This window comes from Antedon mediterranea, chromosome 2 (genome assembly GCF_964355755.1).
Source record: "Antedon mediterranea chromosome 2, ecAntMedi1.1, whole genome shotgun sequence".
Classification (NCBI taxonomy): domain Eukaryota; kingdom Metazoa; phylum Echinodermata; class Crinoidea; order Comatulida; family Antedonidae; genus Antedon; species Antedon mediterranea.
Genome location: NC_092671.1, coordinates 37,849,511 through 37,877,079, shown reverse-complemented (window position 1 = coordinate 37,877,079; position 27,569 = coordinate 37,849,511). Strand labels below are relative to the sequence as shown.

Genomic DNA, 27,569 nt, shown 5'->3' with positions numbered 1-27,569 from the left:
TGCATTTAATATTATAAAAGATAATAAGACGACGTATCGAACTTTGTACGACGATAACATCCAGCCGAAAGCTCAAGAAATTAAAAAAGTGAAAGGTAGGCCTATATAAATACAAATCTAATATCTCAAGTGTTTTGTTAGCATAACATAGGCCTATTCAATTCAAAATAACATTTATTTACTTCCTTTTAAGATTTAAACAATAATGGAATGAATAAAAAATAACATCTAAGAAATCTGGGGGAAGGAAGAAGGCAAGATCCCAGAAAGATACAGGATCTTGAGTCGGGTCTGCCTATATCAAAAAGAACAAGATTCCAGTAAAAAAAATCTAAAGTGCTAAATTGTTTGAAAACATTAGTCAAGTCAGTTAAAATAATTATTAAAATGGAGAAATTAAATCACCAATCGTGTCTTATAATGTAATTCCACGAAGAAGAATTCTTTCATAGTACACTCAGCACCGACTATCCGCAATGCGCATGTCCATAAATTGGTTTTTTTTTTCGCGGAAGGCCGAGAACGTCACTTGTTTTAAAATCGATTGAAAGTGAAGCGAGACCAGGCATTTTGTATAAGATAGTGTATCTAAACACACTGACGTGATTTCTGCTGTCGTATTATTCCAATTTTCAATAGGCCTCTGTACCTTGGTCAGCTGTATGATGCAGAAGGGCGGGTAAGATTTGCTTTTTACACCTCAAATTATTATTTTAGACAACTATTGTATTGATTTGTCTTGAAAGAATGATAATTAATCGGACATATTTCGGACCTATTTCATCCAGTAGGCCTAATTCACGCATTGTGATAACGTGCGCATCAAATAGCATGGACTTACGTATTAAATAATAAATTATATATAATCTACACAAAATATTTCTTCTCAGAAATACATTTATTGCCAATACCGTTAGGCCTATACAATAAAGGCATACCTTTATTAAAACTACGATGAAAAATTATATGCTTCGACCTATCTTCGAATAAAATGGTTATAAATATTGTTTCCAATGCTAGTAACAACGCGCGTACGTAGCCATGGTGTACATTGATATCAGATTAATTTGGTTAAACACGATACATCAATATAAATTAATGTATGTAAGCATGACATATTCAAGCTGTCATATGCTATTCAGTGATTTCACACCTTTTTACACTTGATAGGCCTGCACACACCGGGTTACATTAATGTTTGTCACAGACCATGAATAGGGCGAAATGACTAATTATTATAAACTGGTACCATTTTGCCCGATGTGCAAGTGATTTCTTTCATTTAATTACTCGAGTTAATCCAGGATCGAAGATAGACAATAAGAAGAAGATCTCGAGCGTCAACAACACCATGACTTCTATTGTTCGTTAGCATTAATATTATCAGTAGTCCAAGGTGAACCGAAAGAACAGATTCAACATACACATACAGTATTGCGTTGTTGTATCTGTATGAATGAGGATCTATTCATTTCATAACGTAGGCCTAAATGTGTGATCGAGTATGTGACGAGATTTTCTCGAGTATGTGATGAGGTTTATCTAGTAGGCCTATATGGTAAGGTTGTATGGAGAATGTGACGAGGTTTTATCGAGTATGTGACGAAGCGAAGAGGCTTTATCGAGTATGTGACGAAGCGACGAGGCTTTATCGAGTATGTGACGAGGTTGTATCGAGTATGTGACGAGGTTGTATCGAGTATGTGACGAAGCGAAGAGGCTTTATCGAGTATGTGACGAAGCGACGAGGCTTTATCGAGTATGTGACGAGGTTTTATCGAGTATGTGACGAGGTTTTATCGAGTATGTGACGAGGTTTTATCGAGTATGTGACGAGGTTTTATCGAGTATGTGACGAGGTTTTGTCGAGTATGTGACGAGGTCTTATCGAGTATGTGACGAGGTTTTATCAAGTATGTGGCAATGTTATATGGATTATGTGACGAGGTTTTATCGAGTACTGTATTTCACGAGGCGACGAGGCTTTATCGAGTATATTATGAGAGATATGTGACAACTAGAGAGTACTGTACTATAATATTTGGGAACTTGAATTTAGGCAATCTCTTTTTGATAAAGTTATGATCATATTTACCAACTTGTAACTGTATTCAAATAGAACAATCCATCAAATCTGTGTTTTGACAAGCCGGTTTGTTTATCCTTATCTTGTACTAAACAATCGTAACTTCACAACTCAACTTAAAAATTAAATTTGTTTCCTGTAAAAAGGACCTACAATTCCAAATAGGTAATACTGAGTTAAAAAGCTACAAAGTCATCAATTACTGTGCAAAATATTTGGATTTATTGGTTTGTAACACTTCAAATGTGTTTACATGGTAAACAGTCATGCCAAACAATTGCCTAGCCCCTCCTAGATTTAAGGTGATAACGCCAATTAATTGACGTAATAGATGTCGAAATTGAACCACAGGTGTGAATCCGCATTTATTGCAAATAACACAAATCAAAAGCTTTCCTCTGTGTGTCCCGTTAAATCGAAAAGAAGGGTACTGAAAATCTTAGTATTAAGGTGGGCTAAAGCGTGGTTCCTAAAAGAACGCAACGTAACGTATCGACACAACGTGATGTATTGCGTAATCAAAAGTGGGAACCGACGACCCAATAGTGCTGCAGAACATCGTAGGTTTGATTTCACACAATTATTGGAAGGGCATTTTCTTACGTTGCGTAGGTTGCGTTACGTTACGCCGCCAGTGGGAACCACGCTTTACGGAAAACAACACGCATGTTTTTTTATTCTAATATTTTCATGTTTACGTTTCAGAGCAATAACATGTCAACGTGTTTCGCCTTAAAATCATCAATAAATTGTCCCGCAATGCAAATTACCAGCATTCAACAACAACCAATGGAAGGCGTAGATGGACATAACTCATGCATAATCACAGATCTAACATCACAGAAGGCGCTCGGATACTCGAGCGAACGACAGTATCCAGTGTTGGCAGTTACACGAAGCAGCCTTCCCATTGGTTCAGGTGTACGGTATATGGGTTCACTCAAAGATAGACAGAACAGTTTTAGAAAGAGGTTTGAACATATTGAACACCTTGTTATGAGCGACGACGGAAACGGAGAAAATACAAATGAAATGAGAAAGTATGCTGGAGAAAACATTACGAATAGTCCAATTAAAACTGATACAGAAAAGTCCAAAACAGAATCAGCGCGCGCAACAGAACCTGCTTTAACGCATCAGGATAATAGAAGTGTAAATGATGACGTCATAAGCGTACAAGATCCTGATAAGTTAAACATGTACAATATAATGAAGATGGTTAACATTAAATTAGATGAAAACGAGGGCATGACGTCAAAACAAGATGATGTTCAAAACACACATAAAAAGACAAGCAATCCAAGACAAACAGTACCTTTATATAAACTTCCAAAATCATCTAAAAATGGCACTCGACATCGACAATTACGAACCGATTCAAAACTCGGGTTTACAATGATGACGAGATCACAACCGAACAGACGATCGAACGAACCTCGGATTTTTCCGGACAATAATTTGAAACATCCGAGTACGGTCTCTTCTTATTCGGTAACAAATTCAAACTTAAGAAACGAGCGTGTGACGCAACAAAGACAGCGTCTAAATATCTTAAACTCGCAAGCTAAAAGTTACCGGAAAACCAAATTCACAGGAAATGATCACGATTTGAAAACGCATCGAACAGACGACATACATGATGAATGTAGACATTCGATTCATAAACGTGTCCCCCCTCACTGCGTTCCGCTATTTCTTGATGAAATATGCTCCAATTCATACGAACCTTATGCAAGCTGGGGAGAATATTCACCGGGTAGAACAAGCCCTCGGACAGCAGCTACGATAGCATTTAAAAGAGGTCTATTACAACCTTACGAATTAAGCGTAAACGACTGGAATGGAGGCAATGGAAAGCACCATCAGCAAGAGTCTGGATTACCGAGACTATACCGCGCGGGCGCCAAAAACCAGACACCTAATATTGCTCGGTTACAAATGAAAACAAGTAAAACTACGAGAGAAAATTCTTTAATGAGTGACTTAGAAGATAACGTTACCGAACAACTAGTACATTCATTTTATCATGTTGAGGAGTGTGAGCCATACACACCAGCCAACACCCCGATTGGCTGGCGAGACTCTGTAGACTCCTCGTACAGTGCCACCACGAGCTCACCGATCGTTAGTGACGACTGCACGGAGAACACTAAATCGATTCACATTTTCCTCCCTGGAATTACAGACATAGTATAATATTTAATTATGAACAAATCAACTTATTTAGCTCTCACTAAACTTTCGTCATCGCCCAATGCATTTATTCATTATATTGCACCGTTCGATAGTGGACATTATTGTCAATACAGTATTTACTATTATTAACTTTTAAACCGACTCCAATTCGTATAATATCCATTGTGTTATTAATGCTCACGTGATCTGAACAAATCAACTTATTTTGTTCTTACTATAGCTTTCGTCATCGTCAATGCATTTATTTATTATATTGCACTCGTCAGGTTCGACAGTGGTACAAGTGCAGAAAATACGCTACATTAATAATAAGATAATATTAACGTTTAAACTGATTCCAATTCGTGTAATATCCATCTATGTTATTAATTCTCACGTGATCTATTATGACATTACGTGTAATTTATTCGATTTATCTCATTCTTTATTCATACCACCGTAATTATTCGAGGTGTTAGATGCTGACATTTTACAATAATTTGTAATAATGGAATTTATGAGCGATATCTAATTGGTATAACCGTTGAGTATAGGTATAACTTTCGTTTTGTATAACTGTCTGTAAATAGGCCTATAGAGATATTTTAAGTTCCGGTAATATAAAAATATTGTTTTCCGTTACGAATAAAATTATGAAACATTATGACATGTTTATTTGCCAAAAAACAAAGGTAACACGTTCATATTATTATGATGAATACTTTAACTCGTATTGTATTCGTGTAAAAAGAACGCAAAGAAGTGGCAGTTAAGTGGCAACAGGCGAATTCCTTCTTATATTTAATACTACAAAATACTGTGTTCAACAAATACAAAGTTTTGAATTAAAAAGAAAACCTCCAATCTAGATTTAAGGTTTATAACTCGCTATATAATTAGAATGAGGTAAAATAAACGTTACAATCTTAATATTAAAAATACCATATGAAAATATAAATAGTTATTGCGTTCATTTTTAAGTGTCCATAAACTTATAGAAAGGTTTGTAGCTTTTAATTTAATAAATAAGTATATTTGTACATTGTGTTGGTGTCAAACTGAGTTAACACTACCGTCTGTCTCCAGCAAAAAAGCGGAAAGACATCATTATTGCTAGTTACCGGTATTGGTTTTTTTTAATGAATACTAGCCAGTACTCGTCCAGTAAAAGTTATACTTAAAGCTTGGTTCCCACTAGAACGTAACGCTAGAATGTAACGCAAGGACGTAAACGCAACGCAAACGTTTTAACCAATGACAAGCGAAGTTATAGACAGTTAGCAATCACAAGCGAATAAGCCATCGCTTGTGATTGGTCAATTCACTTGCGTTGCGTTACGTCCTTGTGTTGCGTCGCTAGTGGGAACCACGCTTTAGTGGTAAAGATATATAGAAATTATTCTGAAATACGGACATGATATTCTTTAAAAAAGTCTTCTTTCCAAATTATATCAAATGTTTAGGCCACGGGTTGAGTAAATGGGTAGTGACCTTGCCTGACGGTAAAGCGAGTTCCCCTGATCAGGTCTACAGAGTATAGAGCAAGCTTTCCTGATAGTAGAGCGAGTTCCCCTGGTTAGGTCTACAGCAAACTCCCCTGATGGTACAGCGAGTTCCCCTCATCAGGTCTACAGGGTAGGCAAGCGTTCCTTATGGTACAGCGACTTCCTCAGATCAGGTCTACAGAGTAGAGCAAGTTCCTGATGGTGCAGCGAGTTCTCCTCATTAGGTCTACAGCAAGCTGCTGATGGTGCAGCGAGTTCCCCTGATTATGTGGTCTACAGCAAGCTCCTGATGGTGCAGCGAGTTCCCCTGATTAGTTCTACAGCAAGCTCCTGATGGCGCAGCGAGTTTCCCTGATTAGTTTTACAGCAAGCTCACCTGATAGTACAGCGAGTTCCCCTTATCAGGTATACAGAGTAGAGCAAGCTTCCCTGATGGTACAGTTCTACAGCAAGCTCACCTGATGGTAGAGCAAGTTCCTCTGATTAGGTCTACAGAGTAGAGCAAGCTTCCCTGATGGTAGAGCAAGTTCCCTTGATCTGGTCTACAGAGTAGAGCAAGCTTCCCCGATAATAGAGCAAGTTCCCCCTGATCAGGTCTACAGAGTAGAGCAAGCTTCTCCGATAATAAAGCAAGTTCCCCTGATCAGGTCTACAGAGTAGAGCAAGCTTCTCTGATGGTAGAGCAAGTTCCCCTGATCAGGTCTACAGAGTAGAGCAAGCTTCTCTGATGGTAGAGCAAGTTTCACTGATTAGGTCTACAGAGTAGAGTAAGCTTCCATGATGGTAGAGCAAGTTCCCTCGATTAGGTCTACATAGTAGAGCACGTTTTACTGATGGTAGATCAAGTTTCCCTGATGGTACAGAGCGAGTTCTCCTGATTTAGTCTACAGAGTAGAGTAGGCTCCCCCAATAAGCTTAATGTTGTTAGTGACGTCGTGGAGTCCGGAGTCTTTAAATGCCAAGATTAAACGATTCACTGTTGCACCTCCTCCCCATTTAAACAACCATTTCCGTAGGAGTTCGACTGCAAATAAAGATGGTTTATTATTACATCTACGTTCGACCGCCTTCAAATCTACATCTTCGAGAGCAAGGTTAACTGATAATTTAGCCCTGTTTTTTAAAATCGTCTGTTCATGTCCTGCTGTAAGTTCAACAAATAATTTGTCATTTGTTACGGACTCTCCGATTACTTTGATAGGTTTGCGTTGATCAATTCCAGTATTAGTTCGAGGTTCATTCTCAAAGACGTCAGGCAACTCCAAACTTTCTTCCAGCCTGTGTAAATTCTTGTGTAACTCGCTTTCACTCTTTCTTCTTAATCTATATTTACATTTCCTTTTCATCCTCTTGTATGATGACAACTGTCTTCTTTCTGTAAATAGTTCACCCAGGTCACGTGCAATTTCATTTAACCCCGATTTGTTCAATGCGTCTGAAAGTAAGCTAAAAACTCTACGCCTGTCACCAGTTGTTAATGATTCGTACCAATAACGCAGAATTTGATAAGACGCCTCAATGTTATCATTCTTGTTTTCTTCTTGGGTGACGATTATTTTATTACATGTGACACCAAGAAACGTTGCCACCTTGTTTAAACAATTTTCAGCTTCGATTTTTTCTGCAAGCTTGTAAAGACCAAACGGAGTAACTATAAAGCTGTCTAGGTCTGTTGGTAACTTTTCTGGTACATCGTCGGCGTCAACAAGACTTTCAAAAAAGCTAAATGGCTCGTCCATATTATTAATATTCTCCATGGCATCTGTCAGTGTGCTGCACGTTTCTGATAGTCTTTCAGCAAAACTATACTGCTGATCATATAGACCCGGCTTGTTATTGCAGTCTATGTGTTTAAGCAAACCCATCATTTGACTCACAATAGCTGGGATCATTTCATGAAATTTATCTGCAGGTGACAACTGATCAACATGTAGACGGCTGTCATGATGGTATTTCAGTATTACTTTAACACAATCTTCCAAATTGAAGTGTTGAGCCCAGGATATTAGATTGATTCCATCCTCAGTACGCATTTCAGTGATATCACTGCATTTCGCCATTAACATTTCTAATATATCACAATATATTCCCTTAAATTCGTCTTCAGACCAACTACGTGAATTCAATGAAGACTTCAGGAGCGAATTTGAGGACACAACTGAATCCACTTCATGAGAATTACTTTCAGGACATTTCATTCCTCTTCGTCCAAATAAGCAAAAGTGGACAGCGCCTAACCCGAAAACGGTTGTTTGATCAACAGAAGCTCCATGTTCGAGAAGACTAGAAACAGCAGCAATGTTGCCCGTCAAACTAGCAAACATCAGAATGGTTACATCCACTGGATACTGGTCACTGATAGCAAGTGAGAAGCATTTGCTAAGATCACTAACTGGTGCCAAAATTGAAATGATGTTTGTAACGTTGTCCGGTCTAAACATCAGTGCGACAGCAAGTGGTGTCTCGCAACGAGGAGCAAATGATATGTTGACATTAGCTGACATTTTCACCAATAACGTCATCACACTTTCACTCCCATACAGACAAGAAATTAACATTATTAAACTGATAAATTTCTCATCATTTCTACAGTTTGGTAACTGCAATAGTGCTCTCACTATTCTGATGGAATCTCTTTTTGCGGCAGCACACCCAACAGCTTTAAGTACTGGCAACATTTTGATATTTGAAGTACGATCGAGTTCAACTAAAGATTCAATGTCATTCGCGGCGCAGCTGTCCTCAAAAGCTGTTACCAGTTGATCAATTTTAACTGGTCTACACAAGACGTTCGGATCGTTGTATAAAACATTTTTCAATACTTCTGCGTTTTCCGACAACCCTGCACATGCGTAAACGTCGACATAATTTTCACTTTGGTGTACGAAAATGTGTTTTCTATCATTCTTACTGAAAGAAAGCATGCGAATAAGATGATGCTGCTCCTTGTATGCTGCGAACGAAATCAGGTTGATTCCGTTAGTGAACGGATTGTCAGTATGCGACTGATAGTCGGAATCTGTACACATTCCGATTTCATACAGATAATTCAATTCGTCTAACAACATCTTCACTAAACGATCGTTTCCTAGCTGTATTGCAAACATTATTGCTGTGTAACCTTTTTTGTTGACCGACTGAATGGATGCTCCATTTTGAAGCAACATTTTTACACATTCGACGTTTTCTCTGTAACATGCTGTGATGAGTGGTGTGTTTGAACGATTGTCTTTCCTATCAAGACATTCTCTGGATTGTTGAAGAATAATTTCTGCAATGTCAAAATGGCCGTGATATACTGCTATATGAAAGGCATCACGGCTGGAATCGTCTATGAGTTCGAGATTGGCACCATGTGACAGCAACAATTTAGTAATTTCAGTTGAGCCAGTCTTGCAGGCCCACATTACAGCAGTCAACTTGTATTCCCCTGGGTCGTTCACATCTGCACCTGCATCCAGTAACATTTTGAGTGTTGTAATAGACCCACTGACTCTACAACTTTCAATTAACGGTGTGTTTCCACAATTATCGACTGAATTTACAGACGCTCCGTGCTGAAGAAGTACTGAAACTACCTCATGATTGTTATTTTGTACCGCTTTGAATAACGCATCGTGCCCGTATACATTCTTCTTCTGTACTTCTACTTCATGAACTAACAGCTCCTTGACTACTTCAACGTGGTTGTTTTGAGAAGCAGCCATCAACGCGGTGAAACCTTCCACTTCTTCCATGTTGACGTCAGCACCGTGTCTCATAAGTAACTGGCACATGGCAATCGAACCACGCAGCGTGGCACACATCAACGGCGTGTATCCATTTTCTTCTACAGAATTAACATCGGCATTACATCTTATCAGTGCTTCTGCTTTGGCAACGTCGTCGACAGACACAGAGAATAAGAGGGCATCTTGTTGATACAGATTTTTCGTTTTGATATCAGAAACATTTGCACGCAAGAGATCATTTAACATGGTTAAACTACCTCTGGCAACAGCATATATTAACACAGAGTTACCCTGACTATCAAAATAGTCCATAGGAATTTCATTATCAATCAACAACTTTAAAACGGCTTCATGTCTGGGATTTGAAGCTGCATAAAACAATAAATCTTTGAATTGACTGACCACAGACTTCACGACGTCTTTTCCAGATGCATGTTCTAAAGCTAATGTCAGTAATTGTATCAATTGTGGATTAGTGATCGAATTGTAAACGTCCAATAGTATCTTAACGGTTTTACTTGAATCGTTTTCAACGGCATATTTCAGTGCCTGCATGATATGAGTATTTCGAGACTTCATTATACTGTAGTGCGTAACTAACGGTTGGATAACTGAGTATTGCTTGTTTTGTACAGCGCATATGAGAGCCGAAAAGCCTTCGTTATCTTCCATCTCCACGTAAGCTCCTTTAGATACCAAAACTTCAGTAATATGCACGTAGCCATGAAATGACGACACCATTAAAGCGGTGGTACCTTGGTCGTCAGCCGAATTAACATTTGCCCCACGTGCTAACAGCATTCTCACTACTTCAATCATATTTTCGTATACTGCATAAAATAGGGCATTCCTATTACGCACATTACACACAGACACATCGGCTTTGTTATCCAGAATAAGAGATACAGTGGAAGCATCATTTCTGTTCCCAATTGCGTGGATTAACGCAGTATTCTTATGATCGTCAGTTACATTACAGTCGGCTCCGTTTGATAATAGAAATGCTGTAATGTCTGAGTGTTTATATTTTACGGCATATGCTAATGCCGTGTAGCTATTGGGTGACAATGCGTTGATATTAGCACCATAATCGCACAATACTCGGACCGATGACAAACAACCCTCTTCAGAAGCCAGCATACATAGACTATTCAAGTGACATTTCTGTAAATGTTTACTAGTTTTTTTAAGCAAAACTTGTATTTGTTGGCGAAATTTGCATTTGATACAGAAGTGTAGAACAAGGCTTATGTATAGACTTTTGTCATCACTGTAACTGTTATTGCTAAGGAGCACATCAAAAACAGTTTTATAATCTTTGTCCCTCAGAGCATCTTGCAGCTCAATACACAATTCGCCATTCTCGATTGCACTTAAAAGTTGCCTTGACAAGTTTTTTCCCATTTTAATTCCTGGAATTAACAATGTTTGATGGTTTTAATGGTGGTTCATGTTATAAATGTTTAATATAACATCCATATCTACAATCTTAATAGTCAATTGCTAAACATGCACGAAACGAGATCACACGGTAAATCTTGACACGCTTTCATATCGAAACCGAAAGAAGTACTGTCATACGAAGTATAGCTATAATGTAACGTTCAAAATAATAGGCTACATGCCAATTTCTCCAATTCCGGAATAGGGTAAGTTATGGTTTCCGGTTTTAATAAATAATGTTGCGATTGCCACAATATTTATGTTAGGCCTACACCTAACTATGTATACCAATCCATAGCTTATATTATGTTATGCTTTAACGAAAACTACTTGAATTGAAAGGAAACACGTTGATTCGAATTTGTTATGCTCACCAATAGTGTTTGAATTTTTGTTAGTCTGTTTATCATGAAGAAATAACTTACTTATCCGGGGTACAGATATTAATCATCATCACAATTGGTTGGGAATTTCCACGGGAAGACGTAGAAGAAAGAAAGTAATCACGAATTAAACGCAACGTTTACACACAGCTCTCCCTCTTGATGAATATTTACAATGTATTCATTTAAATCATGACAATGACATGTTACAGCATATTATAAAACTAACGCCAGTTATTTCAGCCGCCTCCTTCCAGCTAGGCCTAATGGCACACTTTTCTTGTCCCTCTCAAATCACACAACCGACCGAACATGTGCGTTTATGTGTGCTCCTAAAAGCACACATTTATTTTCGAATCAATAATACACCCTAATTACGCTTACCTTACCAAATCATCGATACCATTTAGGCCTAGGATATGAGACGTGCAAGCCCAACAGAAAATCCAGTGACAATGACAGTCAAGCATGGATGCGTAATGCAACAATGGAGACACGTGTGCCGGATACAATCTATTTTAGGGTCAGGGAATTTCCACCTAAAGTCAAAACGCGTCAGCTCTAATCGTTCTGTCACAAACATGGGCGTTACACACAATAGGCCAACTATTAGACTTATACAATAACACATAGCAATTCCCATACATAGAAAGACATAAACTGCATCTTACTCCAGAATTTTAATTAAGTAATTTTGAGGCTTGAAGATACAAAATTGTGCGGCCAATCTCATGCTGTATTTAAATAATGGTTGGTGGTTGTCTAAGTCTAAATAGTTTTAAATTCATACATTTTAAATATTATATCTTCCCGGATGGGTATATTTCAAAATTAAGTAGCAAAATAATTAATATAGTGGTTGATATTTATACAAATGGCCAATCTGTCTGGGTCTATTTGGCTGGGTAGACGTGACAGATGGCGCTAAAAGATCGCAACGGAAATTTAAGCTAATATAAGTTTTTCATGGGGTTATCCTTGAAAATCTTTTCTAAATGTATTTAGGATTTATGTTATCACTTTGTGTGTATTTTTATACTGATATAAAAAAAATCAAAATCAAATCACATCCTCAAGCCAAACAAGCCCGGGTACAAATGCGTAGGTTAAAACGACATTAATAATTATGGCACGTGATTAGTTTCTTAGTAATAGACCTAATAAAACTAAGATGTCATCAAGCGGACTCATCCGGATGGAGTTTACCATGCCACGCAACAGTTCTTCATTTGATATGCTAGGTCATCAATAAAGTTGGTTGATATCTCTTGCAACACGGTTGTAAAAGGATCCCAATGGAAATAAGCTAATAAGCTTTTTGGGCTATCCTGGAAAATCTGTTATAAATGTATTATTTTTAATGTCCGTAATTTATGTTATCACTTTGTATGTGTATTTTTTATGATGATTTTCCTAATAAATTCAATTCAAATCAAATCAAATCTATTTGTCTTCTACCACTAAACGGACACGATCATAGCCTCATAAAGATTATGTCGGATATGACCTGCTCTTTTGCTCGATATCTAGATCTACGTTGGGAGACTATGGATGAAAGATGTACTGTCCCCCAAAATATATAAACTAAAGATGATAAACTCAAACTTTAAATATGTCATTTTGAAAAAAGTTAGGCTATATGTATTGTTGTTTTCTTTCTTTGTCCAATGCGCAGTGCGGAAAATGAAGATATTGCACTTTATTTACACGGGGTGATTTTTAAATTGTCATTCGTAGCTAGGCTACAAAATTGACATTTGAACAAAACGTGTAAAAACTGATTAGTATGTACTTTAACTACCGTAATGACCTAGAACTATTTTTAACTTCTCATTAAAGAGCGATAATATAAGGTTTATTAAACATCGTATTGTCGTCTGATTTTTGAAAATATCCTTAATAACACATTAACTTTTAACAATTTTTGAAAGCTTTGTAGTACACCTATAGCGTTTCCTTAGCAACCGAATAAACAGGATGAACGAAGTGAGTTATATTGTTTGGTTATGGTTTGCTGTATGAATGCAAATTACCGTTTAAATAACTCTTTAATATTATAAATGGACCACCCGATCAACAAATGGAATCAACCAAAGATTCATTCCTCGTTTGCTGATATCCTTTATGAAGAAAAAAAACTGATTAACGTGTGTAACGATGTCAACGCAAACACGCGGATTCACTGGATATGACTTGTAAAATCTAATCAGAAGAATCGATTATTTAAGTAACAACTTGTTTATCAAACTCATTGAGTGGGTCTGAGGTCCAGACTGCTGAAGTTAACTAATAATTGTAGCTGGCAAGAGGTTCCTCTTCTGAGGTAAGAACTATTAATTGGTGTTAATTTTACTAGGCCTATAAGAGTATATGTTATGCGTAGGTCCCGTGATTTGCTTACTGCTGTATATTGCGACAAACAAGGGTAGGAATGAATGTAATAATAATTCGTCCATTATTATATAGGCCTATATAATTATTATTTCTACCTAGGCCTACAGAGTCGTACCATCCGCGAAGTTTGATTCAGAACGTTCATGCCTTGATTATTCAACCAAATCTATGACCATTGTGGAATCTTACTCACACTTTTTCCAGACAATAAAAACGAAATTTTATTTTGTTCACAATTTGTTGAATGTATAACAGTGTATGAGTAAAACAACGGGTTACGAACAACTAAGCACACCAACTAAACTAACCTATATTTAAGTCTGGCATACCAATACTTTTAGACAATGTATGTCAAAGATACATGTATTTCAATTAGAGACAGCAAGAAGTGTTAGGCCTACATGTCGTTATCAAAATTGGTGCTATTAATATCATCAGATATGATTGTATTAATGTCCTTGTAAATCCAATTAGGATCATTTCTATACGTTTATTGATAAATTATTTAATTCTTATTTCAAGGCTTCTTTACATCTTAATGTAATTTTCCAAATTTAGATAATGGCCTCGTACTGTTTAGGCTAATTTAACTAGAAAACTACTTGTTAAAGATGGAATGAGATAACATAGCACTTCACAATAATATCACTGCTGGAAAACATCTATTGAAGGCCTTATAGTCTGTTTTGAAATAGCATAGTAAGTTCCAAATTCTAAAGATTTTGTTTACATAAGCGTCAACAGATCTTTCTTCTAATAGTTACTATTGTTGCTTCCACAGGAGTTAAGGTATAGATTACCTCACCGGGTAAACAACTGCATTATCCTTTCAAGTTCGTTTTAAAATGGAGTCATTAAAACAGTATACAGCGACGTTGCAAAAGTCTTTACAGCAAGACCTCAATGATTCAGTAACGAATGCCATGGTTAGCCCTCGCGATATTCTTACTCGACCTCATGAAAGCATAATGCAGGACTTGACAAATCCTCGCCAGTGGTATCTTGCGGACTCGCATCGTGAACTCGTGAAACTGATGCAACAGGCACATATGGAAAACAAACAGAGTTCTTCGCAAAGTGATGAAATTATTCGACGAGAAAGGCAGTTAGAAAAGACGGGAAATGGTAAAAATGAACATAACCATGAACTGGTTTCAAATACAAAACTTCAAAACAGGTCTGTTGAATTCACTGATTTAGAATCGGATGCGATTGAAATGTATCGAACATCAAAAAGTCCAAGTAGAAAATCTCCAGTAAACCTGACTAAAGAAAGTAGGCATAATGGTCTGCCTCATATCATGATTTCTGATATACCAAGTCATGGTGGTGTTAAGGATTGTGGGAAAATGCTTAAACCAAAATCAAAACGTCCTTTACCAGCCAATCGCCAGAAGGTGGTGACATTCGACGAACATGGCAACACAATTTTACTGCCGAAGATCCGATCAAAGCCAGCAGACGACGCAAATATTGAATTTGTTGGAAACTGGATTCATAAAATGGGCAAAAGAATGAATGGCTCGACGGACAACTGGAAAGAGGAGTTACGCCTCAATAAACATCCTAAAAATAAGGCAATAAAAATTACCGATTTGGAGTCCTACGTGCACCGCAGTTTACCATTGAGTAGTTTAAAAACAAAGAACCGTATCCTAAGTCAGTTATCTTTGTCCAGTCCAGCTGCTTTAAGACAAGTACACAACTTAAAACAACAGACAAAGCAAAAACTAAAACATGGAAACACTCGAAATGGTATTGCAAGAACACATTTAGAAAAAGCTCAATCAAATGGGGATTCAACAAGTACATTAGAGGAAAAGACAGACAAACAGACGGGAGATGAAACACAACATAATGGATATAATTTGGGAATGACATCAAGTAAACCAACAACAGATAGACAACATATCAAGACGTTCTTGCTGTCGTTAATGGACGCGCCGAACGGGATCTCAGACACGTCAAGGAGATACTCCACGACACATGGTGTTTACATAAAAGAAGAACAACCGTATGTTGTTAGAAACAACCATTCGAATCTACAAAAGCGCGAACTTCACGATTCCAGACAAACACAGACTACAGTGCGTTTACACAAAGAAATGTCTGTAATTGATATCAATTTTCAACATGAAAACCTGTATACTGATATTCCACGAGGAAATATGCCAACAATCCGAAGAGAATGGACAACCGCCGATGCAGGATCAGGAGGAGAGAGTAAGAAACAGAAACAAACGTACTCATATGAGACAAACGAGAGAAGTAAACAAGCCATGATACCAATGAGCACCTTTATACAACTACGGGTGTTTGATCAGACATCTAATGAAGCCGATCAGGTCTTCCCGTTTACGATGCCATCAAGACGAGCACCAAGGAAACTGGGATCTTTGAAAACACCTCATATTAAAGCACCTAACGGGTCGTTAAAAGTAACAGGTAGCAATGATGGGAACAAGAACAAATCTACCAAATCAAAGAAAAAATCGCAAGAAACAAAAGTTCGTAATGATGACGTCATTAATGACACAGTAGTTCAAAACGAGCAATTTCAGAATTCTAACTGCATGCCTGTACAAACTATAACCGAACATGACGAATTCATAGACAATAATAAACAAGTAGTTGCATCCGAACAAACTCTATTCAAAAACCCGAATGGCGATAACAACAACGATGAACACAATGAACATACGGCCAATGAACATACGGCCAATGAACATACGGTCTATGAACATATGGCCACTGAACATAATACAAATGAAGATATAAAAGACACATCTCATGATAGTTTCGATAAAACAACTCATAATGAAACGAAAGTTCAATATAATACATCATTAGGGCAAAAATCAGAAAAAAGTGTCACGTTCAAGCTTCCGTAACCACACCAACCGCGTATAGCAGTGATGCACACAATTACGCTGGCTGTTTTTTAGTTATGCGTAATATACGTGACGTTAGGCCTACTGATGATGCGTATAGGAATACTGTGTGACGTCATGATTAGCCTATTACGCCACATTCCCACATTTTCCTCCTCTTTTTTTGTAATAATTGTGCAATTTGTTTTCAACGTATATAAAATGTCATGAAAGTAAATAAAAACATTAGTAATGAAGTAAAAAAGTGCAAACACCATTTTTGTTAAAGTATTTTGTTTTAATAATATGTAGTACCTTTTATTACACTCTTCTTGTGTCGTCACAGTACAAACTAACTGTATTGGGAAATGTTAGGACAATTGATATTATATTAAAATAAATGATAGGCCTAGCTAGGCCCTGTATTAGCTATTGAACTTATTGAACATATTGTTCCTAACTATGAATATTAAAATATTAACTAGATTTAATTCGTCACTATGACGAATTATAGGTTATATGCATTGATTTAAATAAAGATAATTGATTTTTAAAAGATATATTGATTGATTGATTTTCTCAGAATCTTTAATTATTTATAATATATGATAGGACCTTGCTAACGCGAACACCATAGCCGGTATCACAATCCGATCAAAGATCCATATGCGTATAATGTCATAAACCACATTTGTTGTTACATAATAATAAAGACATAAGTTAATTTTTATCTAGATTTCATTATAAATCATGTGTATAATCTATACACTAAGAAATAAATTTGAACAAACAATAAGGATAATAAAAAAAAATTTATTTTGTTTCGTTTCCCCAGGTGAGACTCGATCTCGGTACTTGAATGCTATAGACACGAGCAAAGACCACCGAGCCATACACAACTGACTAAAAGTTATGGAAAGATTCCTCCCTGTATTTACTATGCAGTAACCACTTTGGTGCAGATAGATTATTACATACCGCAATGAATTATAATGTTTTACTATGATGGCATCTTTAAAAATTAAAAAAAATGATGCACTGTCAAACTATATACTTTTAACTTTAATATATGAACTTCTTAAGGAAGAAAGTTAACGTTAAGTTTGTTATTTTGGCCTAAGAAAATGTTATAATTTGTTTGATTGTCGAAATTAATTTTGTTAAATTTAATATGCCATTAATGATGACTTAATCAACTTTTGTTCTTCTAATTTCATAATAAATCATACATATGATACATACACTTCAAGAAAATTAAATAAAAAATACGTGTTCCCGAGCATTCTAACGATATATATTAATTTTAAAATTTAGCATATTTTCACCATTTTGTTAACTTACACCTGCGTAGCCCGTCACTTTTGACGTGCTCGTATAACGCTGTTTCGCGCTGAAAAGTGAATAAAATATGATGATATTATTAAAGAAAGGTTATACAACAGTAATCGGACACAAACAGTGCGCATTAACGCAAAAATCTGCGCACTCATGGCAATTTTTTAAACGCTTAAAATTGCCTGAAACGTACTCTAATTTCATCGAAAATAAATTCTGACAATTTTCAACATTTTAAACGCGCGTACGCATGCGTTATATGCGCTACGCACGTAATTGTATTGCCATATGATGAAATATGACCTGAAATTTATGAGTACCAAATTTTGTTTAAAAGTGATTCATGTTTGTGAAGATATGATTACAAACGTGATTTCGTTAAATCGCGCGTAGACCGCGTAATTTTTGATTGCGCATCGTGAAAACATAACCACATCGATTCCTGGCCATAAGGAATATACTCTGAAAAATTGACTTAGATAGATGAAACTGATGCCAAGATAATTCACGGACAAATAGTGCTAAGGAAAGAATAAATAAATAAATAAATAAATAAATAAAGATTTTGACAGAATCAAGAGGTTATATGCATATCATGCATATAACCTAATAAATCACAAAGATTCCACTAGGCCTACTATTTGTTCATATAAAATCAACAAAAGTAAGAGTTAAAAACACTGTATAAGCTTACCATCCTTACTTCTTCGATGCTATGTCGAACTTGCTCACTTTCCGGGTCGTCGTCTACGTATACGCGCTAAGATGGTGTCAATCTAGATTATATCCCCACCCGCCCAGGCCTAGACTTCGATTTAGGCCTGGGCTAGCAGTTTTCATTTTGCCTTCATGTTGCGTGCATGCAGATCATGCAATTCGCAAAAATACTTCTTGTCACGTAAAAGAAGTTTTGAATGTCACACAAAACATATACACTTTGTTGTGGAACATTTTCTATTACTACTACTAGGCCTAGTACTACTACACGACCGAAAACGACTACAGCAGGGTTAGTAGGTGGTGGGTGAACAAGTAGGTACATGTCACGTGTATGAGTGACACTCTTTATACGCAGAACGGACAAGAACTTGATTGGTAGTTTGGCGGCCTGAACTAGATTTAAATTATCAACCAATCACAGAACAGTTTCTGCCGTAGATACAAACGCGGGTATTTTGATTCATAACGATCTCACGTGTTGCTCAAGAACATCACCCATGGCTCAAACTCTCTGTTCTTTATTTTATATGCTCGCACTTCAATGTTATTTGTGGAAAGAACAAAAATTTACATGTAACGTTGTTACTACTTCATAATTTATTTCAAATTTTAATGCACTTGTTTTATAGTAAATTAAGATTTGAGAAAATAGGTATTATAAAGCTACTCATGACGAAGGAATAGTGTTTTCCAATTTAGCTTCTGATTATTTATTTGTCATTTATCTCAATTGAAACCAAGCTAAATTGTATTTTCTAAATCAAATTACCATTATGCCTGAATAAGATTTTCCTGGAAATTTCTGTCTGATCGAAATGAAATTAAAATAAATAAAACATCAATCAATACATTTCTAAGATTGTTATTTATCCCGTGATTTTTGAATTTATAATTTACATAATATAAACGGAACAATTTCGCATAAATATAATATGTAAATAAATATCCTAATTTGATATTTGGAAATGTTTCTCAACAGGGAAAAAAGTAAAATTAAATGAAAACAAATTTTACGATAACTAAACTCGTCGATCATGAATGTTATTCTTATTTGAAATGTAATTAATTAAAATAATAACATAAATATGATCCTTAATAGTTAAAACAAAATTCCCCTATTCACTCCTACCATGATTTAAACTAAAATGTTTGTAAATTTGAAAGAGAATAATAGTAAAGACAATGTTTTATGTACTTTACTTAAATTTACTTTAAATTTAAATTTACTTTACTTAAATTATAAACGAACTATGCAACCTACTGCAATATTGATAACAGCTCTTTGTATTTTGTTTTTTTAAAGAAATATTTCCAATAATAACTTAATTGTTTCTTAAAAGAGTCATCAAAGTACTACGTATTCCCAGGAAAGAGTGATATATTAAAATGTAATTTACAATAATTTGTAATTTCACTGTTCTTATGATATTCCAAATGGTGTCTCATCTCAATTCTAAACTCCCAACGACGTGTTACAGTAATTGGTTTATTTACGTATCCACATTTAATAATTTTAAACATGATTCACTTTACCCAACACATATTTACATATTATGTACAATATAATATATCATAGTACACACTGCTATTTTAATAACAGTGAATTAAGACTAACCTCGTGCATATTAATAAATTATTTGTATAATAAAGTAAAAAGTCTATTCTTTGTATAATTTTGAATTTCATAATTAGTCTTCTATTAATATCTTATCAGTGTAATATGCAGTCACAAATTATTATATCATTATACAGGATTTTTTTATAGATATTGCAGGCAATTGCCTATTTTTCAAACTATGGAAAAGTAACATATATTTTTCAGAGTTTCAGATTTGTTCCAAAACAAAATAAAATAAGAAATAAATCATTGAGATAAAATTACCTTTTTTGGTATTTGATATTTAGGATCTAAGTGTGTAACGTGTGCAAATATAAAAGATGGAAACATAAACAATGATATCGATAAAGTTCCAAAAAAGAAAATGTTACTCAATAAGAAATGAGCGAACATTCAAATAAAAGTACATAAAAATTAGAACTGAAATAGACAAAAGATGATGGCTTGTATCAGTCTGCTGGAGTCTTGTAATTGCCAAATAAAAGTTAGCTGCAGCTTCCAATATCCAGAGGTAAACATCTAGCCTAGAGCAGAGTAAGTCCAGCCTTAATACGTGCCTTCTGCATCAATGCTTTCACAACGTACTGCCTTCTTGATAGTTCTCTTACATGCTGTATGTAATATATTTAATATATTGATAAAACAACTATTTGATAGATCTCACAAACAATTTTGCTTAAAGGCAACTGATGAGTGCAATAATAGATAAGATGATCTACATGCACTCATAGCAAACAATTTCGTTTTAGTGGTGGTGTTCTTAAAGCTCTGTCTCCACTACCAAATTTGGGCACATCAAACATTTTTTTGTCAAACTAGTTTGATAGTGTAGGCAGAGCTTAAAGGCCCATTTACACTAGGGCGATAACGATCGACGATAAATAGATAAACATACATTTTTCTTGGATAAAACGAAAGCAATTAGAACAGTTTTCGTTCAAGAACTATAGTATAATCATGTATGCTGTATTTGATAAAAATAATATTTTTGAAAATCCAATCAAATGACGTCATGATGAATAAAAATAATAAAATCTTTGTATTGCAACGATATTATTGCTCTTACTAATCATGACGTCATTTGATTGGACGTGTGGAAATATTATTTTCATCAAAGGCAGCATAGATGATAATCCTATAGTTCTAGGATGAAAACTTTTTAAAATTCTTTTATTTTAGGTATGAAAAATGCATATTTATCTTTTTATCGTCAATCGTTATCGCCCTAGTGTAAATAGGCCTTAAGGCCATCATTTAGAGAGATAAGATTGAAAAAAGGAATTATAGAACACTACCTTTAAAAAAACTTCGGTCTCAATGACGTTCTTTCGTAGTGCCTCACTCAGGTAATACATTGTGTCTTCAATAGCATTCTCCTCAGCAAATAAATTTAATAACCTAAGGAAAAAACAAATTAAAATTACTCGCGAGAACCACAAATTATTATTTGTTGAACTTTAACAAATTAAATTGAAAAAAATAAAAAGATTATTTATAATGGTTTTTCCACAATAATGAAGCATTTATAGAAACAAATGGATAGGTATGGTCTCCTGAAATTCAGTGCTTTAAGCTCTGTCCACACTATCAAACTTTATGTGACAAACAAATGTGATGTGCACATATATGGAAATGATGATGTCATATCACTACCATATTTTGGCATATCACTACCATATTTGGGCAAATCATACTTTTTTTGTCAAACTAGTTTGATAGTGCAGACAGAGCTTTATAATTAGAACACATCTTACTGTTTGTATAGCGGTGCCGTGGCAACCACTGCCTCATCAATATCAATCTCCTGTTGTCCTTCCATCTTGTTTAAAACTTGTTTTATTTCTTCATCTTTACGCATAAGAAGTGCTGTATTCTGTTCTACTTCAGCCTATTTTATTAAAACATAGAATCATTTTTTTTATAATTACTGTAAGCAATAGAGTATTGTTAAAACTGAGAAGAGTGATGGCTTAATAATAATATGAGTAAAGCTATATCTACACTATCAAACTTTATGTGTCAAAAAGTGATCTGCCCAAATATGGTAGTGATATGACATCATCATGTACATATATGGGTACATCACATAAAGTTTGATAGTGTAGACAGAGCTTAAGTATAAATCTTAACTTACATGCTGCTGTTCAAGCTCATTTGTTATTCTTTCTAAAGTTTCTTGACCCTGTTTTAACTTATTTTGTGTTTCTGTTAAAACTGCTATCTCGCTCTATAAAATAGATAATACAGTATTTTTCACACTAGAATTATTTGACCTCTTTTCACAGAGTAAAGCTCTGTCTACACTATAAAACTAGTTTGACAAAAAAAGTGTGATGGTGCCCAAATATGTAGTGATATGACATCATCATGTCCATCACATTTTGTTGTCAAATAAGGTTTGTTAGTGTGGACAGAGCTTAAGGTATTTAAAAAAAAAGAAAAGAAATAAAAACGAAATGAAGCTTACTTTCATTTGTTGTAAAACTTCTTTACTTCGTCGTTTTAACTTATCCTCTACTGCTGATTGTATAGATGCTCTTACCTGATCGTCTGATAAGCTATTCTGACTTTTAACTAACAAAATGAAAAAAAAAACACCATTAGATTAAAAACAGGGAACCATGCAACTCAGATCCACAGAGGGATTAATAAATCACAACATGTTTCAATCAAATAGGTTTCAGTCTAATAGGTTTCAGTCTAATAGGTTAAGTCTAGTAAGTTTCAGTCTAATAGGTTTCAATCAAGTAGGTTCAGTCTAATATTTTTCAATCAATTAGGTTTCAGTCTAATAGGTTTCAATCAAGTAGGTTCAGTCTAATATTTTTCAATCAATTAGGTTTCAGTCTAATAGGTTTCAATCAATTAGGTTTCAGTCTAATATGTTTCAATCAATTAGGTTTCAGTCTATTATGTTTCAATCAATTAGGTTTCAGTCTAATATGTTTCAATCAATTAGGTTTCAGTCTAATATGTTTCAATCAATTAGGTTTCAGTCTATTATGTTTCAATCAATTAGGTTTCAGTCTATTATGTTTCAATCAATTAGGTTTCAGTCTAATATGTTTCAATCAATTAGGTTTCAGTCTAATATGTTTCAATCTAATAAGTTTCAGTCTAATATGTTTCAATCTAATAAGTTTCAGTCTAATATTATGCAGTGATCATTTTGATTTTTTGCTAGTCTACCCCAAGTATACTCATGACACGTCATATGTGCCAACATCTTTTTCCAATAAATTAAGCCGAATTATATAACTTAGTCTACAATATTTAATGCATACAATTAAAAAATGGAGCTTTTTGGCAACAAATAAAAGAATTGAAGAGTTAACATATGATATGCATAGGAATAATATTTTACTAATCTAAAGGGTCTTGTCACTGTTCTGGCGCCAGCAAATTAAATCGAAAGACCCTTAAAAAGTAGTGAAGAGTTAAAGAAAATACAAAGATTTTTTTTAATTCAGTAGTCCACCAGGTAATGATAACAGTTATTGGAAGAGAAAACAAGGTATTAGCTTAATTATAAATAACAAGGATTTGAAATTATTTGAAACCTAATAAATTACCCAAATGACATCAAAGGTGAGGTGATTAGTATGGCAAGCGTGAACACCTTAATTGCATAAAAGTTAACAATGAATTTTTACAAAGTTAGCAAGTAGTACCATAGATAAGAAATTTATTTTTGTACAACTAATGTTTGTACATGTACAGTGGTTTTACAAAAATAAATGTCTGGTCTACTTCTTTAAGCCCTGTCTACACTACACTGTGACAATAAATGTGATGTGCCCATATATGGACATGATGATGTCCTATCACTACCATATTTAAGCATACCACATCACATTTTCTTGTCAAACTAGTTTGATTGTGTAGACAGAGCTTTACATAGACACCAGAAGAAATTGCTCAAATTAGAAACCTCCGAAACAATTTTATTTATAAATATCTACACAAAAATCAAAGCCCTCTTCTTCCCAAGATTACTGTACCTATATATGATTCACTATTCATTGAAAGTACATCCATGTTTACAGAGCCTTTGAATACAAACACATATCATTATACAATGTAACAACTTGGGGTTGCATTAACCGAGAGGATGAAATATTGAAATATATTATTTATACTGGGCGACCTCTTTAGTCAAAGTCTGGTCTCCCAGAGGGCCCAGTTATGATCAGTGGCTGTGTGTGTACTAGTACACCAGGGTAACCCCCTACTTATCTCGAAAGATGTACTGGGTTCTTTACACATGAGCTGGTTGTGTACACTGGACCTATGGTTTATAGTCCTTATCCGAGAAGACTCGATCTACCACCAGAACCATGGAGAGAGTGAGCCTCGAACCCTTGTCTATGTTATGGCTACGTAATCACTATCATACAGTAAGGCCTGGGTTCAGTTTTCGATAAGAACATCTCCCAGTCCACTCAGCTCCAAATGAGTATCTGGTTGAAAAAACACTAGGGAGGATAAGGCGGTGTGGAAACTAGCCACCCTACCACATAACACCAAGGCTTAGTTATTATCATAATCTAATTTTATTTATTATTCATAAGAATTATCTTTCAATAAAGTAGATTATTATTTATTAAAATTACAAAACTCACTTACCAGGAGGGGGTTTTGCTGTGGTCATTTGAGGCTGTGTGTTGGTTGGGTAGGGTGTAATTGATGAACTTTGGGGGTAGGGGTAACCCGTTGCTGGCGCAGGATAGGGGTAACTCGAAGGTTGGTATGAACTTGTTGGAGGATTTTGCGGGGGATAGTAGCCGGAATTCTGTGGTTGTCCACTAGCATTAGGCATCGGCATGAAAGCTGACAATTAAAAAAGAGAAATAACTTAGATAAAACTTATACAGTAGTAGTATTCATGCATGTATTTTAGGAATTTTGCTAAAGCTCTGTCTACACTATCAAACTTTATGTGACAATAAAATGTGGTGTGCCCCAATATGGACATGATGATGTCATATTACTACCCTATTTGGGCATATCACTACAATATTTGGGCACATCACACTTTTTTTTAATCAAACTAGTTTGATAGTGTAGACAGAGTTTAAGTAATGCTAATATTGCTTTCACAATAGCTCACCTGAATTTGTGGGGTAAGGGGTACTTTGTTGGGGATGTGACGAACCCCCAGGAGGGTATGTTGGTCGAGGGGGTGCTGCCCTCTGTGGCTTTGCATAAACTGGTGAGGCTTCTCCAAACACAACACTCATCACTTGAATAAGTCCTATCAAATCTGAATTTGGCTAAGAAATAAAAAAAGTACTATTAAGATAAAGATTATATTAACAAAACATTTTAATGAATGTTTACAGTATGAGTGGAATGGTACAAATAATTTCACGAGGTGAATTATAAAGAGTTATATTTTCATGAGGCAACAGACAAAATTGAAATGGAATTTCACCAAATAAAATTATTTGTACCATTCCTTCAATGGAAATATTATGTTATGGAAGGTTGCGTCTTCCGCTGACAAAATATAAATACGCCGCGCACTTGATATCATGTCATGTGACCTACTGGTCTAATCTAATGACAGGAATCTATTTAGGTGTTATATAAAATGTTTCAGATATAGTTGACAAAAAAAAATTGACAAAACACAATGTATAGATACAAAATGGTATTAACTAAAAAGAAAAAAAGTCACATTGACATAAGTTTATAATCAAACTAAAAACTCAAAAAAAAAATTTGAGTAACTTACAAATTTCCATTCGTGTAAATATGGCAAGTAGATTCGGCCATTTGCATCCACATTTTTAGACGGTTTTATCAACATGTCTTTGGTTGGCCTAACAAAGCACATTGGTGGGTTGTATGGGTGCGTATCCATCACATATATACAAACTGGGATATTGTACTTTGCCCCTATAGAAACAACACAACAATATAATATCAATACTTATAATAAACGTAAATTTTTTCTTTTTTTGTTGAATATGCCATTTTAATGTCACAATAGATATCCAGTTTGATCAAAAATTTGATCGAAAAAAAAATGTATTGTTTGTACCTTTGTAATGAACTGGAATCGTTCCATCAATACACAATAAATCTTTAACTGATCCATCATTAAAAGCTGAAAGAAAATAAATTAAACATTTTAGATTGTTTTCAACAACTAATTTAAAGATATCTTAAATAGATTCAAGTTTGAATCACTTTATTTATTCAAAATTTGACAAAAGATAAGTAACATTTTGTAATTGAAAATAAAATATAAAAAGTATGAAATGAAACATGTGAAGGGGCAGTACTGTAAGCGAATAGCTTTAAGCGTACAGCCCATTATAATAGTAAGAAATAATTGTACTGATTCTCAGATATATAAAAGATAACAAGTTATTGAAAAAGAATAATAATTATAACAATCATAGAATATGAAAGGTACTGCAAAAAAAGATTCTTACCATATTTATCAATTTTTGGTTTTAAATCGGAAAAGGAGGCAAACACATTTAGAACATCTCGTTGCGCCAAGTCCTTGTGTTTATACTGATGAAAAAAGTTAAAAACATCCTTTAGTTAGGTAATTGTTCAATACTGTACTTGATTTTTGCTTGATAATGTTGGGTCATTGAAAAGCATTTAGCAATATGATGTGACCCATGTCATTTAGGCCTACTTGTCTTTTCTGCTGACTGACGCTTGGGGGATCTTTTTTGTGTATTGTGTATGTAGGCTAATACAATGACCTCTACTAGGCCCTAGGCCTATACCATTTAAGCAAATTAGTTCTGGTTGAGCGAGTCCGTCCATATGGTCATCTGAATCATTCATGTGGTGATGAAGTGGATGATAATTCATAATTGATATCAGATATGCACTTTTTTGTAAACAAGTTCATGCATGTTCTTACCTTTGATAATTGTTGTCTTACTTGAGCGTCATACTGCCCCATTATTCTGTAAAAACAAAACAACAACAATTTAAGTAGGCGTAGACTACTTCTATTATTGCTAGGCCTAGGATGCTACAGACAATGGCCAGCTAGGCCCTACTTTCTACTACTAGGCCTAGGCTTAGTTAGGCTAGCCCACTGGAGGCTCTGCTCTGATCTTCCACGCCGCTTCCTCCTCCTAGCCGACGACTCAACTAAGCATAGGAAAGTCTTTTCTGTAAACAATAACAACATACATTGGTATAAAAGAAAAACTTACTGATAATTGGTCACTCTTAACACGGGAAAACTGTAAAATCTGGCTGTTATTTAACAAAATAAACTGTCCACACTTTCTATCAGCAGTTCCTTCGTCATAATATATTTTATTATTAA

General features: G+C 35.1%; 2 protein-coding genes across 3 annotated transcripts; one reads left to right on the top strand and one right to left on the bottom strand.

Moving 5' to 3' along the window:
- The first annotated feature begins 13,449 nt into the window (after window positions 1-13,449).
- LOC140039896 (uncharacterized) lies at window positions 13,450-17,064 on the top strand. Its single transcript, XM_072085486.1, has 2 exons — window positions 13,450-13,646; window positions 14,499-17,064. The coding sequence occupies exon 2, from the start codon at window positions 14,563-14,565 to the stop codon at window positions 16,606-16,608; it is 2,046 nt and encodes a 681-aa protein (XP_071941587.1). The 5' UTR covers window positions 13,450-13,646; window positions 14,499-14,562; the 3' UTR covers window positions 16,609-17,064.
- Window positions 17,065-19,221: 2,157 nt separating this feature from the next.
- Window positions 19,222-27,549, bottom strand: LOC140040986 (tumor susceptibility gene 101 protein-like). 2 transcript variants are annotated; one of them, XM_072087309.1, is made up of 13 exons: window positions 27,454-27,549; window positions 27,153-27,198; window positions 26,704-26,788; window positions 26,307-26,372; window positions 25,998-26,161; window positions 25,371-25,533; window positions 24,887-25,090; window positions 24,262-24,309; window positions 22,728-22,834; window positions 22,395-22,487; window positions 22,015-22,148; window positions 21,556-21,658; window positions 19,222-20,871 (listed from the first exon to the last, which is right to left on the bottom strand). In XM_072087309.1, exons 2-13 carry the CDS (start codon window positions 27,192-27,194, stop codon window positions 20,785-20,787), a joined length of 1,296 nt encoding a protein of 431 aa, XP_071943410.1. In that variant the 5' UTR covers window positions 27,195-27,198; window positions 27,454-27,549; the 3' UTR covers window positions 19,222-20,784. The 2 variants fall into 2 exon arrangements, with proteins under 2 accessions (XP_071943410.1, XP_071943411.1); XM_072087310.1 differs by lacking the exon at window positions 24,262-24,309.
- Between the last annotated feature and the right edge of the window lie 20 nt (window positions 27,550-27,569).

Excerpts from the sequence above, each read along its gene's own strand:
- LOC140039896 (XM_072085486.1), top strand. The coding sequence starts at position 14,563 with ATGGAGTCATTAAAACAGTATACAGCGACGTTGCAAAAGTCTTTACAG.
- LOC140040986 (XM_072087309.1), bottom strand. The coding sequence starts at position 27,194 with ATGGGGCAGTATGACGCTCAAGTAAGACAACAATTATCAAAG. Across the intron at positions 24,310-24,886 it reads CACAGCAAAACCCCCTCCTG|GCTCTGTAAACATGGATGTA; the intron begins GTAAGTGAGTTT and ends TTGTATTCAAAG. Across the intron at positions 22,835-24,261 it reads GAATAGTGAATCATATATAG|TTAAAAGTCAGAATAGCTTA; the intron begins GTACAGTAATCT and ends TCATTTTGTTAG.